The sequence below is a fragment of the Microplitis mediator genome, chromosome 10 (assembly GCF_029852145.1).
Source record: "Microplitis mediator isolate UGA2020A chromosome 10, iyMicMedi2.1, whole genome shotgun sequence".
NCBI lineage: Eukaryota > Metazoa > Arthropoda > Insecta > Hymenoptera > Braconidae > Microplitis > Microplitis mediator.
Window position 1 is genome coordinate 7,994,330 of NC_079978.1, and position 20,963 is coordinate 8,015,292.

Genomic DNA, 20,963 nt, shown 5'->3' on the forward strand with positions numbered 1-20,963 from the left:
TTTTAATGTACTTGCTACTTAAAATATATTTAAAATTTAACGTTAACTTATACATTCGATTTATTTTAAATATTAATTTACACTTAGGCTATAATGAACTATCCCATGAATTATTTCAACAATAAAACTTATAAATTATGGGTTAAAATAAAATGATAAATGAGGAAGAGATAAAATTTTTGGTCAATTATATTTTATATTTTATTAAACATGAAAAATTAATTTTAATACAACTCATTAAATCAGACTGATAACTTTTCCATCACAAATTTGTTATTATACATATTAATGTCTAAATTATATTTATGATAACGTAAAATTCCTTGTCGATGAGTCATCTGTGTATTTAGGTATCTAATTATTTTTGGTTGAATTTTAAAAACTATATTTTATCTGTTATTTTATTAATATTCTAACATTCCAGTGTAGTATTAAGTGGTTTATGTAATTTTTTTTTATATAAATTTACATATACCTTTATATAAATAAATGTATTTCGTCATTTTGCAGAGATAAAATTTCTGTAAAATAATAAACAACAAATATAATTTAATTACAAGAAAAATAGAGTTAAAGATTTAATTAAAAGTTAACTTTATTAAATTTTAATTAATAAATGAATCAAAATTCATAATAAACTCACGTGTTAATGATATTGTTTTTTTTTTATTGTAAGATCACTGAGAAAATTTAATGATGATATGAGTGGCGGCGTGAATTTGACTGGCCAAGGTATTTGTTATTGATTTCAGCTAATTCTTTTCGGAAATAAACGTGCATTAGTTGCATTGTATTTGTTACTAAAGCGTTCATCTCATCATCACACTGTGAGCATACTCCGGTACGAAGATATTCTGGCAAAATTCCTGTTAAATAATAGGTGATACAAATAGTAATTATTAATTGTCATTCAAAATATGTATCAAAATATTTTACAGGTGATAATTAATTTAATTATTAATTAACTTACGTTTTGCAAACTCTCCCATTTCATTACATACTCCTCTGTCGAGAACACAATCAATTTGAGCTTTCAAGGCTTCAAGTTTATCTTGAGAAACTTCTTGATTTCTTGCTCTAGGGCTGCTGTATTTATTCTGAATTTCAACTAATTCATTTGGGAAATACGCATGCATTAAGCCAATTGTTCTTCCTAATCTGGCGTTCATCGCGTCATCACACATTGAACATTTTCGGGTGGCCATATATTCTGGCAAAATTTCTGTAAATTGATATATGTATAATGTAATTTATTATTACTCAAGACAATGATATAAATATTTTTTAATTAATTAATTAAACTTACGTTTTGCAAATCTTCCAACATCATCACAAACTCCTCTGTCGAGAACACAATCGACCTGAGCCTTCAACATATTGTATTGATCCTGAGTAAGTTGATATTGTGCTGAAGAAGTTGAAATCAAAGCGACAGCTCCCAGAGCACACAAGAAAATAATTTTACAAGCTTCCATATTGATACGATTTAGTGAATAAATTTTAATTACAGTAAGAATTGATAAATTTGTATATTTATTCGTAATTGCTGGTCAAAAAATTGTTATAAACTGTATTCAATTCATGATTTTCAGGTCTTTATATATTCTATTGCCCCGCCCTTGACATGACGTCGATAGGTTTACAATCGAATAGGGTTCAAGAATTATCCCCAAAAATTTTAAAATAAAGTTGTGAAATAAGAAAATGGATATTTCTAGAAATAAGTTTTTAATGAAATTAAAATATTTCATTTGAAATATTTATAATGACAATTTTAGTTATCTTAATTGATAATTAAGAATTTATTTTGTTTTTTTTTCATTTACAATTATACGATAATAAAAATAAATAATATATATTTATAATACATTTCCTTGGTCAAATACTTATAGACAGAACGATAGAATAAATGTGATAGACGAGGACGTCAAAATAAAACGTTGAACTTTGCTATTATCTGACGATACTAAATTAAAAACTAAAAGAATTTATTTTAAAAGCGTATAAGTCAATAGAGCTAACGAAAGATTAGATATATTATAATGGATGATAAATAATTTTAAATAATGTATTTTACGGTCTTAAGACTACATCCTATAGGATATCATTAGAATAAACTTAACAAATAATAACGAATAAAACTTAAAAATACATTAAGGAATTTTAAAATCTTTTCTTATTCAAATTTATTTATTTATTATTTTTTATTGTTATAACATTGTTGTAAATTAAGCAATATTTTTTTATCATCAACAGAGTACGGAAGTTTGTTCTCAACAATAAAAATAAAAGAAAATAATCTTTTAATTTAATTCACGTAAATTTGCTCGCGATTGTCATTTTGATACCGGGGAATTAGCGCGAATTCCTTTCTTTTATTCTTATTGTTGAGCACAAACTCCGTACCTTGATCATCAATATAATTATTTAAACGAAGATCTTGGAAATATTTGAAGGATAATGTAGATAATTACTGCCTACGGTATTTTTCAACAATTCTTCTCCATTCCCTTGGACGATATTTTATGAGAAAATTAATTCGTTTGACCATTTTCTCTTTGAAATCATCGGAACAACCGGGGCATTCACTATTTTTTAAATAATACGGCAATATAGCTGTAATTAAATTCAAGTCCATAAATAAAAATAAAAACACAATTACACTGTAAAACATTGAGAGTGAATTCGGATTTTATTCAAATCCGGATTCACTCCGTCACTCGAAGTTATGAAGTTTTAGAAAAAATTACTGCGAATACGGAGTAAATACGGATTTTGTTTTTCCAGCGGAATGATCTGGATTTTTTTTAAATCCACATTCACTCCGGTTTGGTATTTTAATATCAAAATAAACTCCCTTTAGGAGTGAATTTTACTCCAAGGGGATTAAATGAATACATAGTCATACACTCCGCATTTACTACGGATTTAATCCGTATCGTTAAATTGGGTAGTAAATATTAATTATTAATATTTGAACTAAAAATAAATAGTTACTATAAAATACTCACTTTTGAAAGCCTTTAATTTTGGATTACAAGGTCCATTGTTTAGAAGACATTCCAAAACTGATGGAGCTGAATATATATTTACTAGTAATTGAAAGTCTTCAGGGAAAAGATAGTTAAGCATAGGTATTTGATTAGCTAGTTTCTGTCTCATATTACCATCACATTTAGAACAATTGTGACTAAACTTGTCTGCAAGGTGTTCTAAATATAAAATATTAAAAATTATTATTACCGTAAACATATTTTTTTTTTGTGAATGTGAATAAATTAAAAATTTAATTCAATTACATTTTTATTAAAAAAATTTTCTAGGAAATATTTACTCACGTTTTGCATAATAATCTTCATAATTGCAAGTGCGTCTACCAAGATAACAGTCCATTGTAGGCCTATTCATAGCTTTTAATTGTGATTCTACGTTGCTGTGTCTATCTGCGTATGCTTCTGAGTATGAGAAAAAGCCAATCACTCCCAAAATCCCAAACAATATAACTGATTGAATCTTCATTTTTATGCAATTGGTAATTTTCAATGTAAAAAAAATTTATTGTCTGTGGAAGTTTTTACTTTGCACACACGATAAAGTTATTAAAAGTAAGACTATATTCGTATCAAATTATTTTTCCAAAAGTTTGTATATGATGGTCTCAGCAGAAAATGATGCTCTTATATAGTCTGTCTGAATACATATATTCTGTTCTTACGTGACTAAATAAAGGCAATTAATATTTTTGAGGATTTACGTCATTTGTTTAGGATTTCAATACGTCAATTTATATGATAAAAATGATTTATGTCATGGAAAATCATTCAATAATTTGACGTCAACGTAATAATAAATTAAAATTAGTATCGAGAGACGATAAAATTTGATTTTATTATCACGTACTTTAAATATATCAATATATTTTATATGAGATCACTATAAATAATTTCAAAGTTTGATGTAAATCATTGACACAAATGAATTGTTTTTATTTTATTATACCAGACAATAAAAATTATTTTAACTTTGATATTTTTAAATTATACGATGCGTATAAACTTGATTAATTATTAATTAAGTAATTAATTAAATCCATGAAATATTTAATTTCATAGTTAACGTTTTTTGATAGACTTATCAATTTATTTATTCATATCTCAGCCAGTTTTTTTCTACAAATTATTTTTATAATTATAGATTATCATTTGACGTTTTATGTTCCATGAACATATTTTTGAACGTATATGAAATTTGAAAAAATAAGAAAAATTAAGCAATAATAGTTTATATGATTCATTTGTTAATTAAAAAAAAAAAAAAAATAAAACTTTTCTTGACAAATAAATGCATTTAGTAAAACGATTGCCCGGTAATAAAAAATGGAAAACTTATATACAGAATGTTAAAAAAAAACGCGGATGCTTAATACCAGTTTTGCATAATGAATAAGATATTCAAAGAGAAAAAAAATTCTTGACTGAAAGTAAAATTTGAAAAAAATCATAACTTGGTTACCGAAAACGTTTGTGTTCTAAAATATTTCCTTATAACATTTTTTTCTGTGCAGGGTAGAGGTACCGTTTTTGGCCACTTTATCCCACTATTAAAATGGCAATTTTATTTTATACTTTCTCATTATTTAAAAAAAAAGTGTTAAATTTATATTCTCAGATTATTGTCATCCAGGTTTTAATTTGTAGGATTATTCTAATATAGTGACCCGGGTCAAAAATAAAACTTGATTCAGACTCGCTTCACCTTATTTTCTTTTGAAGTTATCGATTTGCCGACGATTTTTCGATAAAATCTCGACTTTTTCGACTTAAATTAAATTTTTTTCAACTTTTTGAACTTTTTTTTTATCTTAGCTTCAACTTATTTCAACTTATTCGTATTTTTTGATCTTAGTTTGAACTTATTCGTCTTTACTTCAAGCATGATAGTCATTCAGCTTACTTTTGACTTGCTGAACCAAGTCGAAAAAAAGTTATTTATTTGCCTTACACGGAGAGAAAAATATCGCCAGATTAAGTATACGTATCGCTATTTTGGCTATACGCTGTATAGTCATCTTACTTAACGATACGCCGTATAGCCAGTTCAGCTATACAGAGTATCCTCACAGTGGATCGTCAAAATGACGATCCGTATCCTTATTTTAGGCATTTCATGAATCGCTGACATGACTATTGCGCAAACTCTGTATTTAGGCATCCGGCAACCGAGAACGACGATTCGTATAGCCAATTTAGCTATACGGATCCTCACGCTGGCGATACGGATACCTATATTAACGAAACTACATATCGTTACAAAGGCTATCCGTCGTATTGTTAAATTAAATAAACGAATACTTAACCTAACCCAAATACGTATGTTTACTTTAACGATACTATAGATTATTAAATTAATATGAGAGTATTCCTAAATTAGGTATACGAATCGTTATTCTGACGATACGTCATTTGAGGATACATTGGATAGTCATTCTGGCGATATTTTTCTCTCCGTGTACTTTCGCCTTAATAAATAAAAATTATTTCACCTTAGTTTTGACTTTTTCGCCTTATAATTTAAGTCGAATAAGTCTAAACCAAGTCAATTTCGACTTGATCTTGACTTTTTCGTCTTAAATCGTGACTAAGTAAGCCAGTGAAGCCTAAACCAAGATAAAAACTCAATGTATTTCATATCTCCGTAAAAAAAGTCGAGTTTGTTTTGTGACAAACGGCTCCAAATTTCGATTTGGTAAACCAAATCTAAACCAAGTTTTATTTTTGACCCGGGGAAATTGGGCCAAAATGGGATCAACACAAAAAGATTTGATGATTTAAAGAAGTAATATTTAAAACAAAATTACAGGTGAGCCTTGTAAATTTGAGCTCCAGACGGTAAAAATATAAATTATAATTAATAAATTATTTTTACCAGCGCGAGTCGTGACTCGAATTACCCATAAAGATATTCAAAATAAAATTTTTTTTAATTTTGCTTTCCTTTTTTTTTAAATAAGATAATTCCTTTAATGAAACTGGGGACAGGATTTTTTTTTTCCTTATTGGCTATCGTCCTAATAGGGCCACGTGCCAGATTCTGTAATTGGGGACAGGATTGAGATACATGCAAAAACAGAAACTCTTCTCTTTTCATTTCCCAGGATTAGGAACCGCCATAGATTAAATATTCAAACGGTAATCCAACAGCCGGCATGCATGTTTAACGATGCTAGGTGTTGGTATCGGACCACCACCTTCGATATGTGATATTGTAGCGGCAATCTTCTCTTAGCTACACACGGCAATGTTGTGCACAAAACAATAACATTTACCGTTAGCCATTATTTGTATGTTTTGTAAGATATAAAATATTACAAATTACTGATAATTACAAATGCAGAGTCGTTAATTGGAAGTTGTCTCCATGATGATTTTTCTTGATTCATATATAAAACTGTGTTAGCATTTTTTTTATAAATTTAAATTAGTTATTTTTTTTCTTATTACGTGCTAGTTAATTTTTTTTTCTTTTCAAGTTGAGACATACAATACATATCATAAATATTTTATCAATTCATTTACTCGATGCAAGATATGTAAATAATTTATATATGTTGGCTGGGTTCATGCCGCCCAAATTGAGGAAGGCGGGAAAAGTCTACAATCAGATAAAAAAAATTTATGATACTGAAAGTAGCAGACATTAAAAAATGAATTTCTTTTGAATAAAGAAATAAAATATTTATAGAAAAAACTTTCAAAAATTGCACATAAAAAATTTTTTAAAATCTTTATATGCATTTTCTAAAAATTTTATTTTATTTACAAGTAAATTGTTTATAAACCCTAATTAAGAAAAGTCATTTAATCCATGCTAAGTGTATATCTATATATTAGTCGATTCAAATTGTTTTAAATCATTTCAAATTGTTGTGAATCATTTCAAATAATTTTTCTTAATCAGGGAAAATAATAAAATTGTCTAATGTCTGCTACTTTGAGTATCAATGATTTCGTAAAAAAAAACTGTTTCTCTCTAATTCTTATCATTACTAAAAATAATTATTGCAAATTGTGTAATAATAAATCAAATAAAATAAACTATGGTCATATATAGCGATAATTAATTATATAGTTCATTAACCCTACAAAAGGACATTCTATGAAGAAATTCAATGATCTCGTTATCCATTTGCGATAAAATAATTCTTGGAACTGGGTACTAATACGATTGTATTTAAAAAAAAAAAAAAAGTCTCTTTTTGAATAAAAGGGAGTGAGAAAAAAATACTTTACAGAGTTAATCTGGTTGTATGTGACCAGTCTCTAGCACGCAAGTGAACAAAATGAAGAGGGGTGCGCACGCGGGTGCAGATAATATTGGGTAGAGGTTCAGCGAAATACATGTAGATTGTGCATTGGAATTTGACAAGTGCGTGCAGTTATTTCTAGATAAATAGAATCAATAAGATTGCGTGTTTTGTATTACTCTAAAATAAAAAAAGGAAAACCAGTAAGTACATATAGAGCTTTGAATTAGTAGACGTACTTGCTACTGTATGTCAGTACGATAATTGTCTTTTGCCAGTTGACAACATAGCAGTACATACAGCCTCTCATGAGATATATATTTAATATATAGTTGAATGTAAACAGACCGGATAGACTCGCCCAACAATATATATATACATATATAGACATATAATAAAATATTGTAGGAACCAGGATAATTCTGCACCCAGCAAGTGGGCCAATAATTCAAATAAAAATCGGGAATGTCGAAGTGGCTAACAGTTGAGTGTTCGAGTAAATTAAATAATCAGCTTGAGGACAAGGCGAAAACTAAAAATAATAATTTAAAAAAAAAAGAAGTAAATACCGCGGGAGGAAATGTCTTACAGTGATGGCGGGCGCTCAATACGTAAATCCGGATCAAAGTCGCCAAAAAAATTACGAGTTACTAAATTAGAAAACAGTGATAAAGCAACAACAACAATAAGCTACGGGAATCATCATCATCACCATCACCATCATCATCGTCATCGGCATAATTTAATTGATGGACCACAACCGTCTATACACAAACGTAATCTCTATGTCGTTTCGTTCCCACTTATTCTTGTTTTTAATGTGTTGAGAACTCTGCTTTATCAGCTGTTTGTTGTTTTTAAGTATCTGTACGCATCGACAAACCACTTGATTCGTAGAACTAAAGCAAATAAAGGACAGTGTCAGTTTGAGATTATTGTTAGGCCTGAAACAAACGATTTGTTGGCTGTATCAAGTGATAAAGATAGTTCTGTTATGTCGCAAATAGCAAGAAGACCTGGGCCTGGTCCTGGTGACCCGTTGCTTGCTAAACAAAAACATCATCATCGACGCGCATTTGAATTTATTAGCAAGGCTTTGAAAATTGATGAAGAGAATGAAGGTATTAATTTTATTATTATTCTTAATTTTAATTTTAAAATCACGGGTATTTAAATAAAAGAATAATAACTAATGCTGCTGTACAATCAGACATTTTGCGTTGCTGACATGAGTCTTACTTTGTATTTAAACTTTATTAAAAATACCGAGTCAATGAATAGAAAACGAAACGACTAAAATTAATAGTAATTTTATTATGATACTGAAGTTAGGCGACGTCTAATAATTTTTTGATTTTTTTTAAAATGTGAATTATAAAAAAAATAATATACATGTGTATATTTTTAGTTTTTTTTTTTGTCATTAATTTGGTGAAAAAAAAATCAAAAATTCGTTAATTGTCTGTCAACCAGGAATGAGTGTGCGTGTAACAGACGTCAGATAAATTTAAAATTATTGATAAATCGAGTAAATAATTAATAAAATAAAATTTTAAAAAATCCGCATTTATAATATTTTAAAATTGATAAGTGCAATTTTTATAAATATTATTTTTTTAATTATTTATAATTTTAAATTTGTCTGATGTCTGCTACATTCACACTCAACTTCAGGATCATATTTATTGTTTTTTTTTTTTTGCTCCAAATACTCATGATCTTGAATTTAATATTTAATTATTAAAACGTCATCAGTATGTTAAGTTAGTATTTAATTATGTTGTATAGATGGTAAATGATATAACCTTTTTTTATATTTTTTATTAGGACATAAAGAGATGGCAATTGAATTATACAAAAAAGGTATTGGAGAATTAGAGAAGGGAGTTGCTGTCGAATGTTATGGAGGCAGAGGAGAAGTTTACGAGAGAGCACAGAGATTACATGAAAAAATGCGAGCTAATTTGGTAATGGCCAAGGATCGACTTGATTTTTTAGGTATAATTATTTATTTATTCTATTTACTCGTTTAGATAAATAAAATCAATGTGAATGCACTTTTATAATTATAATTTAATCTTAACTGTCATAAACTAATGCACGAATTTTTTTAAAATTAAACTATCAATACATTATATACTGGCATGTTATTTATAGTTAATTATTATTACTGTGAGTAGTTCACTGAATCATAATTAATGTTTGTTTAACAATTTTTGTTTAAAAAATAATTATAATTATTAGATGTGCATATATTTTTTTAAATGTCGCCTGATGTGTAAAGCATGACGCAGAATATTTTTATTTATTTTTTTGTAGCGAATATTTGTGCGCTGAAAAAACTGGAAGTAGCTAATGACTGTCGTGGTGGTGAAAAAAGTACTGAGGAGAGTACTTCTGATGCTTCTGATAGTAATAATAAAATAAAGTATCCAAGAATAAGGAAAAATTTATCGGTATTACGGTCAAATGAATCTTTAATGGACCCTAGTAATAATTCCATCAAACCCTACATCAATAATTCTCATACTGCCAATACAACTCACGGTACAAATACACATATTAATAAGTCGACAATGCAAAGACCATTGTCGCCAAAAAATAACCATACTCGTACTTCAGAAGGTATTGAAATAATAATTATTTTATTTTTTACTTTAGTTAGAATTTTAATAATTACCAGCATGGCAACTTAATTTTTTTTTTTTTACAATAAATGTGAGCTTTGTGTATAATGTTAACTTATGAATTCAATATTTATTTAACGAAGATTTAAAATTTAAATTAACATTTAAAATGTTACAGCATCTGGTAGGAAGCTGACTGTTGCGAGTAAACGTGTACCGGGGACAATAAGTAAAAGTCAAACATTACCGCGGAGTATGGGTCGGTCGACACCAACACATTCGTGTCATCGGACGACACCAATAAAGCCTTTGGGGACACCTCCGTCCATGAAACGACAGTTATCAGTGCCTGGAAATGGATCTCCTATAAGACGTCCCGGTACACCTGGAGGTTCAAACAGCAACCGTGGAACTCCATCGAGAAAAGTTCCAATGTTAAAAGGAGTTGATCCTAAATTAGCCCAAGTTATTTTAGATGAAATATTAGAAGGTGGTACTGCAGTACAGTGGGACGATATTGCTGGCCAGGAAGTTGCTAAACAAGCGCTACAAGAAATGGTAATACTGCCGTCTCTTCGACCTGAACTGTTTACAGGTCTGAGAACACCAGCACGAGGTTTGTTGCTATTTGGACCTCCTGGTAATGGAAAGACTTTATTAGCTCGTGCTGTAGCAACTCAATGTAATGCTACATTTTTTTCAATATCTGCTGCTAGTTTGACGTCGAAGTATGTCGGCGAAGGAGAAAAATTAGTAAGAGCATTATTTGCTATTGCACGAGAGCTCCAACCGTCAGTTATTTTTATTGATGAGGTTGACTCTCTGTTGAGTGAAAGACGTGACAATGAACACGAGGCATCAAGAAGATTAAAAACAGAATTTCTTGTTGAGTTTGATGGGTTACCTTGTAATCCAGATGAACGTGTTCTTGTTATGGCGGCAACTAATCGACCGCAGGAATTAGATGAAGCAGCATTAAGACGATTTCCTAAACGTGTTTATGTTACTTTGCCAGATCTTCAAACCAGAGTAACACTTTTAAAGAGACTTTTGGGTAAACACAGTGATCCATTGACAACTGAAGAGCTTCATAAGACAGCAATTCTTACTGAAGGATATTCTGGAAGTGATTTAACTGGTTTAGCAAAGGATGCTGCTCTTGGACCTATTAGAGGTAAACTTTTTATCAAACTAGTATTTTTAATTTATGATTAATTATATTTATTTGTAATTTTTTTTTTCTTTATAGAATTAAATCCTGAGCAAGTAAAGGCACTTGATTTAAACCTCGTTCGCAACATCACTCTGCAAGATTTTTTGGATTCATTGAAGAGAATTCGCCGATCCGTATCACCGTCAAGCCTCGCGGCATTTGAAAAGTGGAGTCTCGAGTACGGAGATGTAAGTCTTTGATTTATAAAGCGCCCATTTAAGGGCTTCCGTACTTGAATATCTGTAATATCTCTAATAAGAGAAAAAAATAATAAAACAAAAAAGCGCTCACATTTTTACTACCATTTTTGCATTGAGGATAAAAGTACTGAAGGATCTCAAAGCAAATTTTGTTATTAATTACATCCATAAGTAACAGTGAGGATTTTTTAAGTGATACTATTAGCAACTGCGAAAAGATAAGTCATTTAATAAATTTAAATTGTCTAGAAATTGGTAGAAAAAAAATTGTTTCTATAGCTTCAATTAATTTTTAAGCATACTAAGAATAGTTAAAAAAAAAAAAAAGGAGTATATTTACATTTTTAAATGCAACAGTGCACGTCCATAAGGATAATAAAATAAAAATGAAGAATAAAAAAATATAAACAGTCACTTATCTAGTCGTAGTTTAAAACACATGTACAAAAACACCTATATCAAAAAATAAAATACTAACCGTAAGAAATATGATACCAGTGAAATAATGTCTCAGATAGCAATCAGAATTTAAAAAAAAATTTAATTTTGAAATAATTATGAGAGATTGAAAATTACATCGATTTGAAATGTGAAAAATTATTTAGACAACGAATATAAATACGTAATCCTAAATCTTTTTTTTCTATTGGAAAACAGTGATATTGTTCAGTCTTCTTGATTAAAAAAATTTTTTTTGTTAAGAGAAAAGTAAAAGAGTTTCGTCCTTAAGGTTTTGTTAGTAATAAAATAACAGTATGTCGATTAGGGTGATTCAAAAAATATTTTCTTTCCGCTCTTACCCTCTGAAACGTTAGTGGCTGCCCAGAAAAAAAATCTTCCCAATTGATGGGTTCTCTAGCTCACCTCTAAGAGGTCGCAATTTTAATTTTAATTTCACATTTGATTAACAGGTAAAAATGTTTTTTTTTCATTAAGAGTTTAATTATTTAAAGCAGATTCCTCAAGCTTTCCAAAACTATATAATATATCGACCTTCTAATTAGCAAATTGTCTAACTTCATATTTTTTAGTAGGTGATTCTGTGCAATTTTCAGATACTAATAGTCGGAACAAATCTTATTTGAATAATTTAGACAAAAATATTATACATATACTCAATATGGAATTGATTTTTAGATGAAAAAAAATTTTTAAATCACTTTTTTTTCGCATAAATAGAAGATTTTCTGAAATAGAGTTAGATAATTTGCTAATTAGAACGTCGATATTAACTCTATACAAAATCGATACTTTTCAGATAATTTCAATTGGCATTTCAATTATGATAATTATGACTTATCATAAGGTTTCAGAGAGCTTGAGGAATCAGCTTTCAAAATTTATGCATCAATTTAAAAAATATTCAGTAGCTTATGAGTAATTAAACTTTTAATGAAAAAAAAAAATTTCACATGTTCAATGTAAAATTAAAATTAAAATTGCGACCTCTTAGAGTTGAGTTAGAGGGCCATTTTTTGGGAAGATTTTTTTCTCGGTTAACCACTAACGTTTTCAGAGGGTAAGAGACAAAAAAAATTTTTTGAATCGCCCTAGTGTCGATGGTTGCATTGTGATCAAAATATTTGTGTATTGTTGTGAGAAAAAAAGTAGATTGATATGAGAATAGTTATTAATTTTTTCAATTATCGATGATAATAATTGTATTTTTCACATGCAAATAATATAAAGATAACCGATGTCGGTAATTTTGCATGTATATTTATTCGCTCCCTATATATAATTGATACTCGATCATATATATTTATAAAAATAAATGTAATATCGTAACTACTGTCGTTCGAATCGTACGTAAAATTTGAACGATGTATGTGATATTTTTAAACGAATTGTTATGTAAATTTAACAGCGAGCCTCTTTAATCTTAATTGTATTACTATAACTTGCAGTTGCTTTTTACTGCTACGCAAAATAGAACATAAATGATGAAATAAGTACAAACACGAAAGCTGCTATAAAATTATTTTTTCTTTTTTTTCTCGTCTATTTAATTTGTTATCTTATTTAATTATTTTAAGATAGAAAAAAAATTATTGTTAATGTTTTTTGAGGCTTCTTATTATTATATATATTCCAAGACATGTAATTCGTATTTGTAACTTGTTATTTAATTTATTAACGAAACATTCCGTAAAAAAAATATTTGTATGTATATATTAATATTACGATAAGCTTGATAACACTTTTATGTTTAAATGGCAATGTCATATCGTTACGTTTATAGTAATCATTGCTTTTTTTTACTTCTCCAATAACGTACGGGTGAATACAAAAAAAAAAAAAAGTAATAATAATAATAATGAACGTTTTCCAAAGCTCAAAAAAAATATATTTTTTTTTAAAAGATAAAAAAAAATGCGCACTTACCAGCACATATTTATTATTCAATTTTGATCGAAAGCTGTGGTAATAAAATAAAATTTAACAAAAAAAAAAAAAAAGTTAAAATCAATCTAATCGATTTATAGGGAAGTACAGCATTAAATGAAAAAATGCTATTTTCCTACGCCTTCCGATACAATTCAGCCTTGATCCAATTATTTTGCTACTTTTATAAACTCATAGCGTTAAATTAAATAAGAAAACAAAAAATAAATAATGTGATTTAACAATTACTTATCACTTTTTGATTAATATGTCAAATAAAATGTCAAAAAAATAAATAAAATGTAAAAGGCTCGGAAATTTTACATATTGGACTCGATGTTATGATGGATTCATATTAATAACCGATGCTTTGGTGTAAATTTATATGAAATTGTGCGATGAAAATAATTTCATTACTGTATGTGCTATGTACAATCATTAATTACTTGTATTATTAATTTGTTTTTTGTTTAAATTAAGTTCAGTTACATTTCATGACTTCCTCGAATGTAATAAGCAAATTATGTTTAGTTATTGTTAATAATTGTTGTAATTTATTACCAAATTAGACTTCCATTTTTTGAAATTAATATTAAATAATAGAGTAGAAGCAGTTCATTATTTATATTAAATATCGTTGCGATGTATTCGTTAATTAATAATTTTAATTTAAAATGTTATATTTATATTTAAAAAATAATAATTATATTAAATTAATAGCATTAATTATAGTAGCGCATAATTGCCGTTGATTCACTAATTCGAATCATATGTGAACTAGCTATTTTCTAGTCGCCATCGCGTATGCGATTGTTTAAATTTATATAATTATAAAACAATATTAAGTCAATTTATTAATGTAATATATGAGATGGTGAATAAAAATAATGTCGCGTTTAAATTAAATATCTGGTTAGTTATTATTTCAATGGGCATATCAAGTTTATAAAAAAGAAATACGATTATGTATTTTAAATATTTATTCCTTTTTTTCATTTAAAGGACAATTTGTTTGTATTTTTTTTTTTTTTTGTTTTTTTATTCTTTTTTTTATTATAAGATAACATTATCCTAAGCATTGTCGAGGTTTGTGCCAACCCCACATACCTAAATTATTTTTTTATATAACATTCTTTTATCATTTTTTTTTCTTTTTTCTTTTCTTTACGTCTTCCATTATTTCACTGATTAATAGTTATCCATAGTCAGAATTTTTTACTGCTGCCAGCGTTTTATTACTTATTCATTTATTATAATTTTCAGTTATATTGTAGTTATAATTTTTTGTCTATATATTATTCGTATCATCATTTTTTTAAATCAGAATTGTTTATTTTTTTACTATGTCTTACACATTACGCTTAATAACTGACTATGGACAAATTTTTATTTTTATTCATTCTTTTTTTTTTATTATTTTCAATTTTTTTGTTTTTGGTGAAAAGTGCGAATGGAAATTTCGGGGCATTCTTATAAAAATTTTATTATCGGTGGTTGTTTTTACTCTATAACACAAAACACAAAAAATTTTTTATCATAATTAGAGTGAGTAAAAAAAAAATCACGTTGAAAAAAATTATTACAACAGTAATTTACAATTTATAAATAAATATTAATGAATTTTTTATTTAGTATTGTTTATTTATTAGTCAATTAAAATTACTATTTAATAGTTAGTTATGATATAAAAATGAATTATTATAATTCGACATAATCTTCATTTAACCACACAATTACTTGGAAGACACTAATGGATAAATAGACATGTCATGTAACTTTGTTGATTTATTTATTTTTTATAATGACTCTCTTAATTAAGATCAAAATGTCGTCCAATGATAAAGCAAAATTTACAAATAATCATTAGAGTCAGAGTCTGAATGTTAGTGAAAATAAAAAAAAAAAAAAATAGGATAGAAAGAATGAGAAAGAAAGAAAATAAGGGGCAGTTTTTCAAACCGAGTTAAGTTTTGATCCGGGTTTAAATTATTATTGCTGGTATATCCATATATTGTTAATGTATAGATATACTAGCAATATTAACTCAAAACCCGGTTTGAAAAACTAGCCCTGATAGATTAAGAAAAATAAATGAAAGTTCAATCTACAATTTATAAATTTAAATATTTTATTACTCAAACCATTAATAAAATTATTATAATTTAATAATTTTTTTAAGATGGTGAAACATACGCTGTCTCACAACCACCGACAATAAACGCACTGTCATTTTATTATTTTTTTTTGTCAATTAATTTTCTACATTAGCTATGATTGCTCCACATTGAGAGCCCTAGACTTTTCATCACGCAATGTTAATCCAATTTTTTTATTTATTCTTGAGACTAAAACTAATCTCACATCGAAAAGTCATTTAAAAAAAAAAAAACTTAGTCTTTATAGAAAGGAAACAACGGTAATCACGCTTCACAAATAAACAAAATATTTAAACAAACAAAAAAAATTTTTTAAACTCAAATTATTTAATATGGATATGACATTAAATATTAAATTAGTACAGGGCTCTGTCGTAGCAAAACTACAATGAAAAATATTATACAGTACACGTCACGCTCGCACAATTGTAATTAAAAATTCATTTCTGAAAACTAGCAATTTTATTCACTGAACAATAGTTTAAGTTCACTTGCTTGCAGTGATTTAACAATTGGATATGGAAATATAGATGAACAACATTTTTTTTTATTTTTTATTTTTTTTTGTTTTTGTTTCTTTTTTTTATTTTTTTAATTTTTGTATACGAATACTTTTAGTCCCGAAGAATATATAATAACAAATTATTCCGATATGCAGAATCGTCAAGATCAATGTGTAATTAATAATGCATCTTGTATCAATGTTTATTTTATTTAATTATTTATTAAATGTTTTGTAAATAATTCTTGGTTAATGATGGAGAGAGCGTGAACGCACTTGTTTTTTTGTACCAGACACGTGCTAGAATTATTACTCAAAGAAGCCCCTGTTTGAATATTATCGAGAAATTATTTATTATTACTGTTTTCTTAAATAAAACTTTTATTTAAATCCATTTTTAATCTGATTTGTCACATGTCTCGAAAATCGATTGGTCTTACTTAGTATCTGCAAGATCGGTTTCATTGTGTAGGATACTGCGGCATTGTATAAACCATAGTTTGCTGTCCTGGCTGAAGAGCAGCTGTTCCAGTTGGGGGTGCGGCTGTTGCCTGTCCAGGTTGCCACGCGCCAGCAGCCGGTGCCGGCATTCTCATGCTATTCATGTACTGCTGAGCTTGCTGCTGACTATAGTACTGACTGTAGTATTGAGCTGGCTGCAAGAACTGACCTTGCATCTGTGGGTATCCTTGTGGATACCAATAACTCATTTGTTGACCATAACCGTAAGGATATTGTCCAGCTCCGGCAGTCACCTAAAAAAAACAACAATAATTTTAAACAATACTCCAATTGTAATGATAGTCAATAACTATAATTATAATAATTACCTGTTGAGCTTGTTGATTAGCATTTGGTCCAACGCTGTTAGGATCACCATTTTCCTTTCCCCAAAAACATTTAACAACACTACCATTGATTTCTGTATTATGCGTAGCCTCAATAGCATGTGTTGCCGCTTCCTTCGTCGTAAATTTAATGAAAGCATAGCCTTTGTCCTTGAAAACTCTAATATCATTAATAGTACCAAATTGAGAGAAGGTCTTGTTAATTAGGTCTTCAGTGATGCCATTTGTAAATCCGCCACAGTAGACTGTGCAGTTTGTTGGACTACTCTGTGCAAATACCTATTAAAAATACAACAGCAACAACAATAATAATATTAGTAATGACAATAATAATAATAATAATAATAATAATAATAATAATAATAATAATAATAATGATGATGAATAAAATAATATTACCTCTTCATAATTGGGTTTACTATTATTTGTGTGCCTTGGTCTCTCAGATCTCGGTGGCGGTGGTTTTCTGGTGGACCAATTTGTCCTAATGCTCCGTGAACCCAACCACTGTCCATTCATAGCATTTATCGCAGCTTCAGCTTCCGATTTCTTAACAAACGACACAAACGCATACCCTTTGCTCTTCAGGGTCTGAGGATCACGTACAATTCTACAGTTGCTTATCTCACCAAAGGGCGCAAATGCCTCTTTAAGTGTCTGGGTTTCAATTTCAGGCGACAAGTCACCAACAAATATATGATGATGATTGCTGGTATCAAGCTTGGGTTGATTACCCGGACTCGTGGCCCAGTTAACCTTCATCTCCTTATCGAGGAAGAGTCTCTTATTCATGGCGGCCAGCGCCGTAGCCGCGCACTGATGATTTGTGAATTCAACAAAAGCATAAGGATCATTACCGGGTTCACGTATTATTTTGCAGCCCTTTATAGGCCCGATTTGAGAAAATAATGTGCATAACAGATCCTCAGAAACCGATGGGTCAAGATTACCCACGTAAAGTGTACGGGGATTACTTTCCTCGCTCATGCTCTCTGTGATTGTGCTTTATGCCGACAACTACGCCAACCACTTAGCTAAACCTACTCTACCTTAACAATACCCACCTTCTGCCCCAAACTTTATTTACAAATCACACCTCCCGTACGTACGCCGTACATTTATCTCAAGACCAGCATCAGAGTTTATCGCTTTAGTTCGCTATTATTACAATCAACACGGACGGTTCAACGTGAAGCTGTGCTACACACCCAGCCTCTACGTCATACTAACATAAAATGGCCGCGCTTCCCTACTCGTTATGCCACCACACACTTTCTCTAATTATTTACCAACCCAATCAACACCATTTACTTTTACACTATTTTATTTACCCAAAACGAGTATTTATCAACACTGCATTTACTCTATCACTTGTATTTAAATAAATTATATTATTTATATATTTTTATATTATTCACCCTCAATATACTTTTAGGCATCTATTTTCATGAACACGTTTACTCCATGACCAATCTGTTTGTAGCAAAGACCGCGAAAATAATATTGTTTCATTCGTCAGTACACCAGGACACCGGCTTCTCAACCGACCAATCAGCGCTCTTCTTAACCACCTTTCAATTTTATTATTTTTATAATTTATTGGTATTTAATGTTACTTAAGAAAATATTATTGTCAGTATATTTATTTTTATTTATTATGACCTCAAAAATATATATTTTTTAATTAATTACAATTATAATCATTTATTTATTATTTTTTTAGTCTCCATACTGGGGACGTTGCACAAATTAATTCACTACAGTTTGTTGAAGTGACAGAATGGTGAACTAAAATTTGAAATTTAGTCAAAATGACTACTCGTAACTGAATTATGAGTGTGAACAGGGGTCGGCGAAAAAAGAATTATTGTAACAAACACTCTGTTTACATGACCCTGAAGTTAGCCGACATCCGACATTTTTAAAATTTAAAATTCCCTAACTTTAGGAAAAAAAACTTTTTGTGGATTTAAAAAAAATACTCGTGTTTATTTTTTCAAAATTAAGACGATTATTTTTTTAGTTTAGTAAAAAAATAATTATCTTCGCCATAATTCAAAAATTATATTTTAAATTATTTATTTCTAGGTTCTAAATTGATACGAAAATCAAAAGCTTGCTCTGTTTACCTACCATTTTTAGAAATCTACACGGGTATTTTTTTATTTTTTCGATTATCAATTCTAATTCCTGAAGTTAGCCGACATCAGACATTTTTTAATAAAAAAATTCTCTAACTTTTGAAAAAATTTTTATTTTTAAATTGAAAAAAATACTCGTGTTTATTTTTCCGTAATTTAAACGAGTAATTTTTCAAATATAAAAAAATATATATATATTAGTTATAATTCAAAAACTAACATTTCAATCATGTATTTTTTGATTATGGATTAATATAAAAATAAAAGCTCCACTTATTTATTATTTTTTGAAATCTACACGTGTATTTTTTTTATTTTTTAAATTTTTAATTCTAATTTCTGAAACTAGCCAATATGTGGCATTTTTTAAATAAAATATTACATAACTTTCAAAACAAATCTTTTTTTGTTAAATTATCAAAATTATTCGTGCTTATTTTTCTGGAATTTAGACAAGTAATTTTTTAGTTTTAAAAAAATATACTCATAGTCAACACGGAAAAAAAAATAGGTGCTACAACAGGACGCCGTCCTTTTGCAGCAACAGGATAAAATCCTGTTGTGGCAACAGGATTTTCCTGTTACATCAGCAACAGGACACATCCTGTTGCAGCACCTATTTTTTTTTTTTTCGTGAAGTTATAGTTTGAAAATTAACATTTATAGTATTTATTTTAAAATTATAAGCAAATACAACAATAAAAAAGTCTCAATTTATTTTTAGATAAATAATATTTATAATAATAAACTTTTATAATAGAAGTTTCAATTTCATTAATAGTTTTTTTACATTCTAATGTTAAGTTATACTATAATTTAACCTAGGTAACAAATATTAAAAGTATAACGTACATAAAATATATTTAGTATTCAATTTTTAGTAAACAATATATTTAGTAAACAATTAAAAAATGCCACCTATTGGCTAGTTTCAGAAATTAGAATTAAAAATTTAAAAAATAAAAAAATACACGTGTAGATCTCGAAAAATAATAAATAAGTGGAGCAAACTTTTAATTTTTATATTAATCTATAATCAAAAAATACATGATTGAAATGTTAGTTTTTGAATTATAACTAATATATATATATTTTTTTATATTTGAAAAATTACTCGTTTAAATTACGGAAAAATAAACACGAGTATTTTTTTCAATTTAAAAATAAAAATTTTTTTCAAAAGTTAGAGAATTTTTTTATTAAAAAATGTCTGATGTCGGCTAACTTCAGGAATTAGAATTGATAATCGAAAAAATAAAAAAATACCCGTGTAGATTTCTAAAAATGGTAGGTAAACAGAGCAAGCTTTTGATTTTCGTATCAATTTAGAACCTAGAAATAAATAATTGAAAATATAATTTTTGAATTATGGCGAAGATAATTATTTTTTTACTAAACTAAAAAAATAATCGTCTTAATTTTGAAAAAATAAACACGAGTATTTTTTTTAAATCCAAAAAAAGTTTTTTTTCCTAAAGTTAGGGAATTTGAAATTTTAAAAATGTCGGATATCGGCTAACTTCAGGGTCATCTGTTTACCTAGACGCCTACAGACGTTTCTTGTCGGGGTAGAATGGGTTGTTTTTAT

General features: G+C 28.1%; 4 protein-coding genes across 5 annotated transcripts; 1 reads left to right on the plus strand and 3 right to left on the minus strand.

Moving 5' to 3' along the window:
- Positions 1-176: 176 nt before the first annotated feature.
- On the minus strand, positions 177-1,578 carry LOC130676777 (uncharacterized). Its single transcript, XM_057483280.1, has 4 exons — positions 1,307-1,578; positions 971-1,222; positions 644-866; positions 177-521 (listed from the first exon to the last, which is right to left on the minus strand). Exons 1-3 carry the CDS (start codon positions 1,473-1,475, stop codon positions 691-693), a joined length of 597 nt encoding a protein of 198 aa, XP_057339263.1. The 5' UTR covers positions 1,476-1,578; the 3' UTR covers positions 177-521; positions 644-690.
- On the minus strand, positions 1,387-3,703 carry LOC130676779 (uncharacterized). The gene is made up of 3 exons (XM_057483281.1): positions 3,339-3,703; positions 3,012-3,212; positions 1,387-2,616 (listed from the first exon to the last, which is right to left on the minus strand). The coding sequence occupies exons 1-3, from the start codon at positions 3,517-3,519 to the stop codon at positions 2,471-2,473; spliced, it is 528 nt and encodes a 175-aa protein (XP_057339264.1). The 5' UTR covers positions 3,520-3,703; the 3' UTR covers positions 1,387-2,470.
- Positions 3,704-7,295: 3,592 nt separating this feature from the next.
- On the plus strand, positions 7,296-11,745 carry LOC130676780 (spastin). 2 transcript variants are annotated; one of them, XM_057483282.1, is made up of 6 exons: positions 7,296-7,506; positions 7,712-8,424; positions 9,131-9,301; positions 9,623-9,928; positions 10,109-11,104; positions 11,180-11,745. In XM_057483282.1, the coding sequence occupies exons 2-6, from the start codon at positions 7,884-7,886 to the stop codon at positions 11,341-11,343; spliced, it is 2,178 nt and encodes a 725-aa protein (XP_057339265.1). In that variant the 5' UTR covers positions 7,296-7,506; positions 7,712-7,883; the 3' UTR covers positions 11,344-11,745. The 2 variants fall into 2 exon arrangements, with proteins under 2 accessions (XP_057339265.1, XP_057339266.1); XM_057483283.1 differs by lacking the exon at positions 9,623-9,928 and having other exon boundaries at positions 7,298-8,424.
- Positions 11,746-14,745: 3,000 nt separating this feature from the next.
- On the minus strand, positions 14,746-18,756 carry LOC130676781 (nucleolysin TIAR). The gene is made up of 3 exons (XM_057483284.1): positions 17,634-18,756; positions 17,217-17,513; positions 14,746-17,141 (listed from the first exon to the last, which is right to left on the minus strand). The coding sequence occupies exons 1-3, from the start codon at positions 18,219-18,221 to the stop codon at positions 16,848-16,850; spliced, it is 1,179 nt and encodes a 392-aa protein (XP_057339267.1). The 5' UTR covers positions 18,222-18,756; the 3' UTR covers positions 14,746-16,847.
- Positions 18,757-20,963: the final 2,207 nt, after the last annotated feature.